This window comes from Schistocerca gregaria, unplaced genomic scaffold (genome assembly GCF_023897955.1).
Source record: "Schistocerca gregaria isolate iqSchGreg1 unplaced genomic scaffold, iqSchGreg1.2 ptg000394l, whole genome shotgun sequence".
Lineage (NCBI taxonomy): Eukaryota > Metazoa > Arthropoda > Insecta > Orthoptera > Acrididae > Schistocerca > Schistocerca gregaria.
The window spans coordinates 1258059-1272425 of record NW_026061833.1 but is presented as its reverse complement, the minus strand read 5'-3'; the positions used below and the strand labels follow the sequence as shown (position 1 = coordinate 1272425).

Sequence of the window (14367 nt, the reverse complement as noted above, 5' to 3'; positions counted from 1 at the left end):
ATAAGAAGAAGAAGAAGAAGAAGAAGAAGAACAGAACATTAAATTAGGTGATGTGAGTAATATCTGTTGAAATAATAATAATAATAATAATAATAATAATAATAATAATAAACCCCGTGGAGGCCCAGGAAAAGAATAGGCCACCGGTATGTTCTGCCAGTCGTAAAAGGCGACGAAAAGAACAAACCACTAATAGGGCTAACCCCCCTTTTAGTGTGAGTAGTTGGTTCAAGACAGAACTAATGAAGCCTCGGACAAGCACGGTCATGTCCGGGGACGACACTTGAACCCTATGCCCATCCACAATGGTAATGACACTGCTAGCCACACTGAAAATGATTTAAATCCAAATAGAGGTGTTTTGCAGGATATGCTTCCTGCATCCACTCTAGAAGGAAAACAAAGACAGAGGATGAGATGGTCAGATGAAGTTAACTGACACCTCATGTTCTGTTATTACCAAGCAACAAACTTAAGAACCAACACAACTGGTTACAGATCACAAGTATACACAACATTTAATATCAGATACCCAGAATTAAAATTTTTAACAGAACAACGACTAGCTGATTAGATCCGTGTAATAATAAAAAATAACAGGATACCCCCAGCCAGAATAAGAAAACATCAAACAACAAGTACAACAAATACTGGAACAAAATAATGTGCAATCAGACGAAGAAGAAGAAAATACAGTAATGGGCTCAAACATCTCAGAGCAAACAAACAAAGAACAACATGCATCAATTAAACAATAAGAGGAAAACAAAATCTTAAGACAGCCACCAGAAAAAGCACAAATAGAACACGAAGTGACACACATGTTAGTTATAGAAGAAAAATTTCAGCTGACATATATAGAATACAAAGACACAAATACAGACATTAGACCATTCTTGCATAGACCACCAAATAACCCACAAGTCAAAACAACAATAACAACTATCAACACAATCATACACAACAAAATAAATTAAAATACAACTATGGAAGAGTTACAACTACTGGTTTATATAGGAGCACTCACTACACTAAATATCCACACTAGGCAGAGATCAGAACAAACCAACACACAGAAGAAACCCACAAAACCAGCATGGCAACGCAGGCTACAGATCAGAATAGAATAACTGAGAAAAGACATTGGACAGCTAACACAATTTATAAGAAATGAAATATCAGACAAGAAACGAAAAAGGTTAGGTAAAATCTCACAACAAGAAGTGATACAGCAATTAGATGAAAAGAAGCAGAAATTACAAGCATTGGCCAAATGACTTAGGAGACACAATAAAAGTGAAAATAGAAGGAAACAAAATCAAACATTCAATACAAACCAAAAGAAGTTTTACCAGACAATAGTTAACACAAACATTAAAATAGATAATCCACCAAACATAGCAGACATGGAACACTTGTCGAGCAACATACGGTCAAACCCGGTACAACATAACAGGCATGCACGGTGGATACAAGCAGAAACAGACACATATAAGATGATACCACAAATGCCTGAAGTGATAATTTTGCAACATGAAGTCACCCGAGCAATTAATTCTACGCACAATGGGAAAGCCCTTGGAAAAGATACAATAGCAAATTTCTGGCTAAAGAAGTTCACCTCAACACATTCACATATAACTAAATTATTTAACAATGATGTAAATAAAATAGAAAGAAACTTCCACATGGGAAAAATATATTAAAAACAAAGATTCCAAGACTTACCAAGCGGGAAAACGCCGGCAGACAGGCACAAGAACAAAACACACAAACACACACACAGAATTACTAGCTTTCGCAACCGATGGTTGCTTCTTCAGGAAGGAGAGGGAAAGACGAAAGGATGTGGGTTTTAAGGAAGAGGGTAAGGAGTCATTCCAATCCCGGGAGCGGAAAGACTTCCCTTAGGGGGAAAAAAAGGACAGGTGTACACTCGCGCACACACACACACACGCACACATATCCATCCGCACATACACAGACACAAGCAGACATATTTAGGCAAAGAGTAAGGGCAGAGATGTCAGTCGAGGCGGAAGTACAGAGGCGAAGAAGTTGTTGAAAGACAGGTGAAGTATGAGCGGCGGCAACTTGAAATTAGCGGAGGTTGAGGCCTGGCGGATATCGAGAAGAGAGGATATACTGAAGGGCGAGTTCCCATCTCCGGAGTTCGGATAGGTTGGTGTTGGTGGGAAGTATCCAGATAACTCGGATGGTGTAACACTGTGCCAAGATGTGCTGGCCATGCACCAAGTCATGTTTAGCCACAGGGTGATCCTCATTACCAACAAACACTGTCCGCCTGTGTCCATTCATGCGAATGGACAGTTTGTTGCTGGTCATTCCCACATAGAAAGCGTCACAGTGCAGGCAGGTCAGTTGGTAAATCACGTGGGTGCTTTCACACGTGGCTCTCCCTTTGATCGTGTACACCTTCCAGGTTACAGGACTGGAGTAGGTGGTGGTGGGAGGGTGCATACAAATACCTTCAGAAATGACTTCGTGACACTTAAATCTATACTCGATGTTAACAAATTTCTCTTCTTCAGAACACTTTCCTTGCCATTGCCAGTCTACATTTTATATCCTCTCTACTTCGACCATCATCAGTTATTTTGCTCCCCAAGTAGCAAAACTCCTTTACTACTTTAAATGTCTCATTTCGTAATCTAATTCCCTCAGCATCACGTGACTTAATTCGTCTGCATTCCATTAGCCTCATTTTGCTTTTGTTGATGTTCATCTTATATTCACCTTTCGAGACACTGTCCATTCCGTTCAACTGCTCTTCCAAGTCCTTTGCTTTCTCTGACAGAATTACAATGTCATCGGGGAACCTCAAAGTTTTTATTTCTTCTCCATGGATTTTAATACCTACTCGAAATTTATCGTTTGTTTCTTTTACTGCTTGCTCAATATACAGATTTAATGGCATAGGGGAGAGGCTACAAACCTGCCACACTCCCTTCCCAACCACCGCTTCCCTTTCATGTCCCTCAACTCTAATAACTGCCATCTGGTTTCTGTACAAATTGTAAACAGCCTTTCGCTCCCTTTATTTTACTCCTGCCACCTTCAGAATTTGAAAGAAAGTATTCCAGTCAACATTGTCAAAAGCTTTCTCTAAGTCTACAAATGCTAGAAATGTAGGTTTGCCTTTGTTAATCTAGCTTCTAAAAAAAGTCATAGGGTCAGTATTGCCTCACGTGTTCTCATATTTCTACGGAATCCAAACTGATCTTTCCCAAGGCTGGCTTCTACCAGTTTTTCCATTGGTCTGCAAAGAATTCGCGTTAGTATTTTGCAGCTGTGACTTATTAAACTGATAATTCGGTGATTTTCACATCTGTCAATGCCTGCTTTCTTTGGGACTGGAATTGTTATATTATATTATATTAGATTATATTATTATTATATTATATCTAGGATACAGACAAAAAATAGGAATAGATAATACAAATATTAAAGAAGAACTAAAAGAAAAATATAGACAAAAGACTAACAAAAATACTGAAAACAGAACTGACAGCAAGAAACAAGACAAAAGCTATACTTACTTATGCTATACCAATATTGACCTACTCATTTGGAGTAGTGAAATGGAGTAATACAGATATAGAATACATCACATACATTCAGCAACAGAAAGATTCACATTAAGCAGAAAGGGAGGAGGAAGGGGATTTATCGACATAAGAAACCTACATTATGGACAGATAGACAATTTAAGAAAATTCTTTCTAGAACGAGCAGTAACTAGCAAAATACACAAAGCAATCACTCATATAAAAACATCAGCTACACCACTGCAATTTCATAACCACTTCTACAACCCTTTAGATCACATAACATCAACAGATAGGAAGAAAGTAAATTGGAAAAAGAAAACACTACATGGCAAGCACCCGTATCATTTAACACTGCCACACATCGATCAAGACGCATCCAACACATGGCTAAGAAAAGGCATTATATACAATGAGACAGAAGGATTCATGATTGCAATACAGGATCAAACAGTAAACACCAGATATTACAGCAAGCATGTTATTAAAGATCCCAATACCACAACAGATAAATGCAGACTTTGCAAACAACAAATAGAAACAATAGATCACATCACAAGCGGATGTACAATACTAGCGAATACAGAATACCCCAGAAGACATGACAATGTAGCAAAAATAATACATCAACAGCTTGCCTTACAACATAAACTTATAAAAAAACACGTTCCCACATACAAGTATGCACCACAAAATGTACTGGAGAATGATGAATACAAATTATACTGGAACAGAACCATTATAACAGATAAAACACCACCACATAACAAACCTGACATGATACTCACCAATAAAAAGAATAAATTAACACAACTGTTCGAAATATCCATACCCAATACAACAAATATACAGAAGAAAACAGGAGAAAAATTGAAAAATACATCCAACTGGCTGAGGAAGTCAAGGGCATGTGGCATCAGGATGACATTATACCAATTATACTATCAACTACAGGAGTCATACCACACAGTATCCACCAGTACATCAATGCAATACAGCTACATCCAAACGTATATATACAACTACAGAAATCCGTAATTATTGATACATGTTCAATTACCCGAAAGTTCCTGAATCCAATGTAACAGTTAAAAGGAAGTCATGCTTGATCAAGGTCCGCGTCACTTTCCATTTTTAACCAGACATAACGTCTGAGAAAGGAAAGAAATAATAATAATCTGCTGCATCAAAAGTATAAAATGGAGGAAAGCAACAAAGTTATATATGAGGCAATATGCTGTGAGAGAGGCGCACTAGGCCACAAGAGTCAGCAAGAGGAAGACCTCAGTCCGGGCTTGGGCTCCCTCAAATACGCTCTGCAGCCAGTACAATGTAAATGACTGTTATTAGTTAGCTCTGAGAAAGGATATCACCTGAAACCACAGGAGCATTTTCAGTCTCTTTTATGTTCTCATTGGCCACTTAATTTCCCTTTATTTTATTTATTAGCCTTTGTCCGAAGACCGTACTTTTGTGCTACGTTTCTGCTGAATAACTCAAAAATATAAGAATTTGTACTTACCTTCACATTCTTAGGCTCTTTCTGCCTCGACCTCTTCTTATTTTTATTTACAACTACTTCTTTTCTCTCATTTAAGTTCACACTGGGTGGCAACGAGGGACCAATTATCTTTGACGAAGAGGAAAGCAACAAAGTTATATATGAGGCAATATGCTGTGAGAGAGGCGCACTAGGCCAGAAGAGTCAGCAAGAGGAAGACCTCAGTCCGGGCTTGGGCTTTCTCAAATACGCTCTGCAGCCAGTACAATGTAAATGACTGTTATTAGTTAGCTCTGAGAAAGGATATCACCTGAAACCACAGGAGCATTTTCAGTCTCATTGGCCACTTAATTTCCCTTTATTTTATTTATTAGCTTTTGTCCGAAGACCGTACTTTCGTGCTACGTTTCTGCTGAATAACTCAAAAATATAAGAATTTGTATTTATGTTCACATTCTTAGGCTCTTTCTGCCTCGACCTCTTCTTATTTTTATTTACAACTACTTCTTTTCCCTCATTTAAGTTCACACTGGGTGGCAACGAGGGACCAATTATCTTTGACGAACGATTGAAAAATAATCAAGTATTTCAGTCACTATAAAGATTCTATTTCTTCTTACAGTCTTTCATTTTACAACTTTACACTATACTACAGGAAATGAACTACATTATCATTACCAATAACACTGTTGTCATCTAGAGTACATGGTTTCTTTTCTGTGTGAAGCTGTTCTCTTTTCTCCCCACGACTATTTAATGACACAGCTTCCTGTTCAGATTGTTTTACTGTTCTTTGGTCACGATTTCCACCTGTATCTTGATTTCTCTTTCGATTATTTTGTTCTTCTTTGTCTGCTTCTTTCTGTTCTTGCTCTTCCTCTTCATCCTCTTCCTCTTCCTGTTCTTCTACACCTTCCAACTTTGAATCAACATCTGGTATTATTTTATGGGACATCTAGAAGTTAAAATAGCATTGTTCAGCCTACTTCATCACACATGAATGAATGGTTTTCAACACTGTGCTTATCAAAAATATGGTCCAATTATAGGTGTATGAAAAGAGCACACTGAACTGCAAATTCTGCTTGGATACACTTCCAAACACAAAAGAAAAGGGCTTGTGCTTATTATTCATGTCTATTAATTGCTGATGTGTGTATTTAACCTTTAACTATGCTGTAGAAATACATAAACTAAATCTCTAAATAGTTTTCATCCAAGTTAACTGTTCATAACCTGTCTACCTTTTTACTTCATACAGTTATTTGTCTGTCATGTTTATGTCACCTACCAACCCTACAAAGAGTACAGACTCCCTGTCATCTGAGAAGTTTCATTCTATCAATATTATGAAAAGGATAACTGCTACTCACCATATAACAGTGATGCTGAGTCACAGATAGACACAACAGAATGACTGTCACAAAATGAGCTTTTTTGCCATCAAGGCCAAAAGTAGACAGACACACACACACACACACACACACACACACACACACACACACACACACACACACGACCACAGTCTCTGACCAGATTCTGGCTTCAGGTGCCAGACACTTTGGTCGTGTGTGTGTGTGTGTGTGTGTGTGTGTGTGTGTGTGTGTGTGTGTGTGTGGTCTATTTTCAAGAAAGGTCTTGTTGGCCAAAAGCTCGTTTTGTGACAGTCTTTTCGTTGTACCTATCTGCGACTCAGCGTCTCCACTATATGGTAAGTAGCAACTATCCTTTTCATAACATTGTTTCATTCCATCCTGGATTTTATATCATTTAAATTTCATTCTATATGTCAAATCTTTCTGCGCTATATGAAGAGAACTAGTGTGCTGTTAGACACAGCAAACTTTCTGTTTTCTTCCTCTATCTTTCTTTCAATAAAATAAAACCTTTTACGTCTCGTCAAGAGTGATACTACTGAGACATTGCAATAGTTAACTAAACAACTAGAGGGGAAGCAAACTAAATCAATACATGCTGTGAATTCAATCCCTCCAAAATTCAATTTCAGTGTTTCATTACTGTGCCACTTTTTTGGTCTATCTCAGCTAATATTATCTAGATACTTTCCATAGTCAAAAGAAAATGAGACAGATGGAAAAAAAGTAAACAAACTGTTTATTACTTGAAAAGTAATCAGCACAATTGTTAACACATTTGTTCCACAGTCAATACTTTTAATATAAAAATGTTTGTGGCTGCCTACAGACTTACGATTGAACTTATGTGCACATGTCTTCATCCAAAGCATACAGACTGCCATGAATCTCTTCCTTCAGGGTGTAATCATGATTCTGTATGCATTTTCAAACGTTTTTGCATGTAGTCATTGACCACCTTGTCTCAGGAGATTAATTTGGCAATAATAAACAGTTTAATTAATTTTTCCATCTGTCTTTTTTTGTCTGACTTCATCTTACACATATAACGACATAAGGTATGCTTTCTTACAATTTTAAAGGAACAACATCAGAAGACAAATGTGGACATGAAAAAGAAAACCTAACGAAGAAGTATTTAATTATAAAGTGAGTGAATATGGTTTAGTTACCTTGCTCATCTGTTCGTCCTTTACTTTTCTTTTGACTGCGGCAACTAATGCAACTCTGTTGCTAGTCTGCAGTTTTGATAGCTCTTCACTAGGGACAAGTTCGGGCAAGCTGGCCGGCTTTGCAATATTCACCAATTTCCGCAAGTGATCACCCTCACTCCTGAGTGACTGTAATTGAATCTGTAAACAAAAATAAGTCTGTTAGTTTATTTACGATGTTTACTACAATTCTGACGTACTGTGTTCTATAGACACATAGTACTGTCTTAAAAGTCATAAAACTACTCATGTACACTGAAGTTGTTTACTACATATTCTACCTGCAGAATTACACTTAACTGCAGAGGTCAAGCTACACACTTCTTGGTTCCTTCCTAATCCCCTCAAGAATCACGTATCACCTATATTGTCACTCTTGTCAGATTCTTATAAAAAACTGCACACACCAGTGATTATTAGCCTTATGAGAAATATCTCATGCAGTGCACTTCAGATAATATATCTGCCAGTATCCGATACCACGCACAGGGCATCATTCTGCTATATGAGGTCGGCAATAGCAGTTACGCAGGTTAGTGCAAGAGGTACCCACGAGTGATAGCTTTCATCAACTGCCAGCAGCCTGAAGGGCACTTCCTGTCAGATCACTGCTGCCAGTGGTATGCACCATACAGATAAAGGCAGCCGTAAAGAGCCTTCAATCTCCAGTGGTTTGGTTTCAGAGTCAGGTGTAGGTTTGGTAGATGGAAGAATACCACTTGCGGAGGGGTGGGAAGTATAGTGGGCAGGACACTTCTCATTTCAGGGCACGACACGAGGTAATCGAAACCCTGGTGGAGAATGCAATTCAGTTGCTCCAGTTCCGTATCATACTGAGTTACGAGGGGACTGCTCCTCTGTGGCTGGACTGTCGAACTTTGGGAGGTGGTGGAAGACTGGAAAGGTAAAGCACAGGAGATTTGTTTTTGTACAAGGTTGGGAGGATAATTATGGTCAGTGAAGGCTTCCGTAAGACCCTCGGTATATTTCGAGAGGGACTGCTTGTCACTGCAGATGTGATGCACACTGTACGGAAGGGACTTCTTGGTATGGAATGGGTGGCAGCTGTCAAAGTGAAGGTTTTGCTGATGGTTAGTAGGTTTGATATGGATGGAGGTACAGATGTTGCCATCTTTGAGGTGGAGGTCAACATTTAGGTAGGTGGCTTGTTGGATTGAGGAGGACCAGGTGAAGCAAATGGGAGGATAGTTGTTGAGGTTCTGGAAGTATGTGGGTAGGGTGACCTCACCTTCGATCCAGATAGCAAAGATGCCATCAACCCAAAAAGCCACCTTCCTAAAAGCAATACCTCCACTTCGACAACTGCCACCCATTCCATACTAGGAAGTACTTCTGTACAGTATAGCCGCCCCTGGTTGTCGCATCTGCAGTGATGAGCAGACCCTCTTGAAATATACAGAGGGTCTGATTGAAGCCTTCACTTGACCATAAGTACAAAAACAAATCTTCCATGCCTTATGTTTCCTGTCTCCCACCACCTCCCACAGACCCATCGTCTGTCCACAGAGGAGTATTCTCCCTATAACTAAGTAACACCCAGGACTGGAGCAACTGAATCACATTCTTCGCCAGGGTTTCGATTAATTCTTGTTGTGCCCTGAATGCCCTGCCCACCCCACCCACAGTGGTATTCCGCCATCCATCGAACCTACACAATATACTCGTCTATCCTTATGCAACCCCTGCTCCCAGGGGTCATACCCCTGTGACAGACTTAGATGCAAGACCTGTCCCACAGATCCTCACACCACCACCTACTACAGTCCAATCACAAACATCATCTATCCCATCAAACGCAGGGCTACCTGTGAAACCAGTCACGTGGTCTACAAGCTAAGCTACGTAGGCACGACAACTGACAAGCTGTCTGTCCGCACGAATGGCCACCGACAAACTGTGGCCGAGAAACAAGTGTGGCCACCCTGTTGCCGAACATGCTGCCAAAGATGATATCCTTCATTTCAGTGACTACTTCACAGCCTGTGCCATGTGGATCCTTCCGACCAACACCAGCTTTTCTGAACTGCACAGATGGGAACTTTCCCTGCAATACAGCCTACGTCCCTGTAAGCCTCCTGGCCTCAACCTACATTAGTCGCTGTCCTCACCCGTCCAGCCTCTTCCCTGCTTTCACTCCAGCACTACACAGCCACCATTCCACCACCACAGCAAGTCTTTTTTATTTATTTTTAATTTATTTCTCTCCTTTTCCACTACTCCCCCCCCCCCCCCCCCCTCATCCCCACCTCTCCGCTGCCCACCACCCAACCTGCAGCGCTTCACTGTCCACCATCCCCGCCATACTATCCCTCCCCACCCCCACCCCAACCTCTTTCTTTCCCCCACCCAATCACCACTCCCATCGTGCACTGGTGCTGCTGCTCGCAGTGTAAATTCAGTTGCTCGAGACTGCAGTCGTTTGTGTGAGTTGCGTTTGCGTGAGTGTGTGTGTGAATGAGTGCGTTTATTGTTGACAAAGGCCATTGGCCAAAAGCTGTAAGTGTCTATCTGCGACTCGGCAATTCCGCAATATAGTGAGGGCAACTTTCCTTCTCATAATATTGTTACAGTCCATCCTGGGTTTTCCATTGTTTAATCCTAAATTTAGTTATACATTAACTTTTAGAAAAAAGTAAACATGAAATATTTAGAAACTGCTGCTGAATATAGAGAGTGAAATAAAAATTGGATTAATTACCAATAAAACTGAATTTTTTTTTCTATTTAAGCCACAACTCTGTTGTCAAAAACTTGGCATTGTGGTCCTAAAGTCCTGTGCGCCCCTCTTATACAGTGATAACATGGCTGCTGCACTCAAAATGGACAAATTACTTTGATATCAAAATACCTTATTCGTGACGGATAGCCACGGACCTCACCATGCTGAGATGGCTCACAGGCCACAACGATACAGTCAGTCATACTGTAGGGGAAATTGCATTGGTGGAATGTCTGTGGAATGGCAAGACAAACACGTGGTTCCTGATGAGGGACAGGAGTCTTTTCAGTAGTTGCAAAGGCAATGCATTTCAGTAGTTGCAGAGGCAACTGTCTAGATGATTGACTGATCTGTATTTGTAAAATTTAACCAATATTATCTTGCTAACTGCAACAGCGAATGGCTAACAGCTGGGGGAAACTACAGCCATTATATTTCCCACAGGTATGCAGCTCTACTGCAAGGTGAAGTGACGATGGCATCCTCTCGGGTAAAATATTCTGGAGGCAAGAGAGTCCCACATTTGAATCTCCTAGTGTGGACTACCACCATCAGGAGAAACAAAACAGTCATTCTACAGGCCACGGTATGGAATATTAGAACCCTTAACGGGGTATGTAGGTCAGATAATTTACAAACGGAAATGGATAGGCTGAAGTTAGATACAGCACACACAGCAATGGTGATGTCTATGATGATCAGACATGCTGCCCACATCTTAGAAGAAGACCTCACACATAAAACCAACAGATTCCTCGGTAACTGCTGTCTGCAGGGCTTGACACGCTCCTATCGACAGCACTACAGACAAAAGCAGATTACGCCATCTTCGTTTACACAGACTGCGTGCAAATGGGTCCATCTATCGAGCTCTGCCCGTGTCTTGAAAAACCTGCAGTGTGACAACAACTACAAACACTGCACAACATTGTTAGTATTTCCTACAGTGAGTCGAACAGGCTCATAGCGATACTAAAGATTTGTATAATTTTACTTCACGGAACATATTGTAAGTAAATGTTTTGATGTTTCAGTCATTTTAAAAATGTTTGAAGTGTTCAAGGTTTGCCCAACCCACCTCATACACACTACGGACACAACAAACATTTCTGGTGACAACAATGATCTGTGTGGATTGGATCCATGGGATATGATTAAATATCACTGACTTCAAATGACATTACCTTAATAAACATTTTTTTCTATTTCAACAGTTTGGAAAATAACTAAAATTTTTTTTCTTGCATTTTAAAGCCAAGTGTGGACCCCTCCTTTTCATTCTTTCAATGCAAAACACGTCTACTAGATAGAGCACAAAATTCAACTGGAGAACCAGTTTTCAGCCTACTAAATGTCAGGTGGACCACAATGTTCTTTCTTTTTTTCACAGGTAGGAGTGTGGTGATTTTTCTTGTGTAGGAAGCTGTTTCTCCAAGTAGAGCCCCAAACCTAACCTATGAGGACGTCACTAGGACAATCACTGATATTTTTTAGTCACAGATCTGTGTAGATGCTGCACATTTCATGTTCTTCCGTATCTGCTGTTACAATAATCAGTATCACAAGGAATGGACCGATGAACTCGAGGAATGACTAGTAATGGTAAATTTAACTATGCCCTCGGATTTCCATTTGAAGACAAAATGCTTTCCAATACAATTATTCAGAGCACTGCTCACAACAGGATACGGGCTGAGATTTTAAAGCATAATAATCTTAGTCTCTAAGCGGCCCATAACTGTTTGGCACCTGTTGGCAACAGCTGCAAGCTGGGGCATGAACTGTAAATGAAGTTTTCTTGCAGTTTCACACACTCTCATGTCTGTGCAACACATGACTATATACACTGCTTTTCCCACCAAGCTGAATGCCAAAATCGCCATAAGTCAGGACACACACAGCAAGTTGGTAGCAAAAGAATCATAAAAATATAAATTCTGTTTAACATAACCACGGATAGATTTCAGAAAATGAAAATCAATATCATCTCACACTCTGAATTCTCACCCACTCTTCATGGCAAAACTCACAGGAACCACAGATGTAAGCTAAATAATTGCAGACCTATGTGCACAGTGCAAAATTTTGCTCATTCAGATTAGCTCTCCTCAAATCGATGACCAGCAAAATGCTCCATAATTCACACATCATATGAAGCCGGTCTTCCAAAAGTCAGATATGACAATCACATGCAGAGGAATTACTGCATCTGTGCGTCTCTTCAGAGATTTGCAATTGCAGTGTACTGTTGTAGTTAGACACCACTGCTTTAGTCATACTAATTAATAAGTGCACATATAAGCAGTTGGGACACCCTAAGATACAGGTATCATGTCTGCACCTCACAGTCTACAACGGTGAAAGTATCTCTGTTCTTGTGACATATACTTTGCAAGCAAAATATAAAAATATGATTACATTAACACAATTCAAGCTAATCTGAGCATAATCTAGTCCCAATATTTTTGGCACGGGCGCATTTAATTTGTACAGTTTAGATATTTAAGGTAACGTGCATGCTATCAGTAATCAAGTTTCCAAGGCCAGCATTCGGCAACTGTGTGAAAAATACAGACATTTGTTCAATGCCATATTGAGAAACCCAAAGAATTTTCTAAAGGGCATTACGCTTGAGGACGTTGCTCCACCAAAGTTTTACTACACACATCCAGTGCCTCGCACTATTTGGGATGAAGACTGGAACAAATTGGTGTTTTCAAATCCTTTTCTGCAAACCAATGGGCATCTCCTCAGACAGACTTTGAGTAGTTTCTAAAGCTACACTTTATGATTAGACAGGTATCAATTCTTTCAACTTTCACATATCAAGGAGATTGTGGATCACCTTGTAGGTGAATGATTATTTGACAACATTGATATTTATGCTTATCTCAAACCTGGGAATGATGCAATCTGTAAACATAGGCTTTTAATAAATATTAAACCTGTTGAGAATGACGCAATCCATAAGTGTAAGCTTTTGATAAATATTAAACTCTATCCCATCGTTAACTACAGGTCCTCGCATCTGTGGGCACAGAAAATGGCTTTTTTTCAATTTGAGTGTACACAGGGCAATAAATTTACATCTTACTCTGGCTAACTTTCAAAAAGAAGTGTATATCCTAAAAGAGACTGATGGCAATAATGGTTATAACCCCAACATAATTGACAATATAAATGAGCGCAAAACGAAAAAGACAGTTTCCACGTTGATGAGGTCCAGGAACAAAAGGGATGAACATAAGAGATTTATAGCTATTCTGTTTCTAGGAAACATATCTTACAAAATGCAATGTGTGCTCCATGAACGTGACTAATGTAACATTTTCCACCAACAATAGCTTCAAACGGAATTTTGTTTGTTTCAGCAAAAACATTTATAATAAGCTATTGCAATCAGGAGTTTATCAATTGAAATGAAATGATTGCCTGGCATATAACATAGGGCAAACAGGTAGGTCTATAGCCATAAGTTATAAAGACCATATGCCGTCGAGGATATGAATAAGAATGGGTCAACGTTTACTGAACAGATCATCATAGGACGACATACACCCCAACTTGTTAACGACACTGAACTATTGTGTAAAGAAGAAAAGGGTATGAAATTAGATTTATTGGAGGAGGTGCAGATATACAAGCACAAAAAGTTTGACAGTAGGAATTTACTGAATGATCAGTGTTATTTGAAAAGTTCCAGCTTTCTTGAAGGTTTTCAGCCCGTATTGGGCATAGCAGATAGGCACTAGTAGTTACTCAATTGTGCCATACGATTGTATGATTATCTTTTGAGATAAACTAATGTTTTAGGACAGTGCTCCTGTAGGAATTTATCATAAAGAGTCATGAGCTGCTTTTATGTTAACAGTGGTCTATGTTGAGACGAATATGTTAATGTGTCCTTTGTCACCATGTACCATGTTACCGCACTCATGCGCTAGGGTGCTGGTCGTAGAAATAATGTCAG

At 39.6% G+C, this 14367-nt stretch overlaps 1 protein-coding gene across 1 annotated transcript in view; it reads right to left on the bottom strand.

Annotated features, from left to right (window-relative positions):
* Positions 1-14367, bottom strand: part of LOC126310132 (kanadaptin-like) — a 236880-nt gene that overhangs the window by 19046 nt on the left and 203467 nt on the right. The window contains 2 exon segments of the mRNA XM_049992109.1: positions 5749-6025; positions 7619-7798. Of these exon segments, the coding sequence (XP_049848066.1) occupies positions 5749-6025; positions 7619-7798 (457 nt within the window).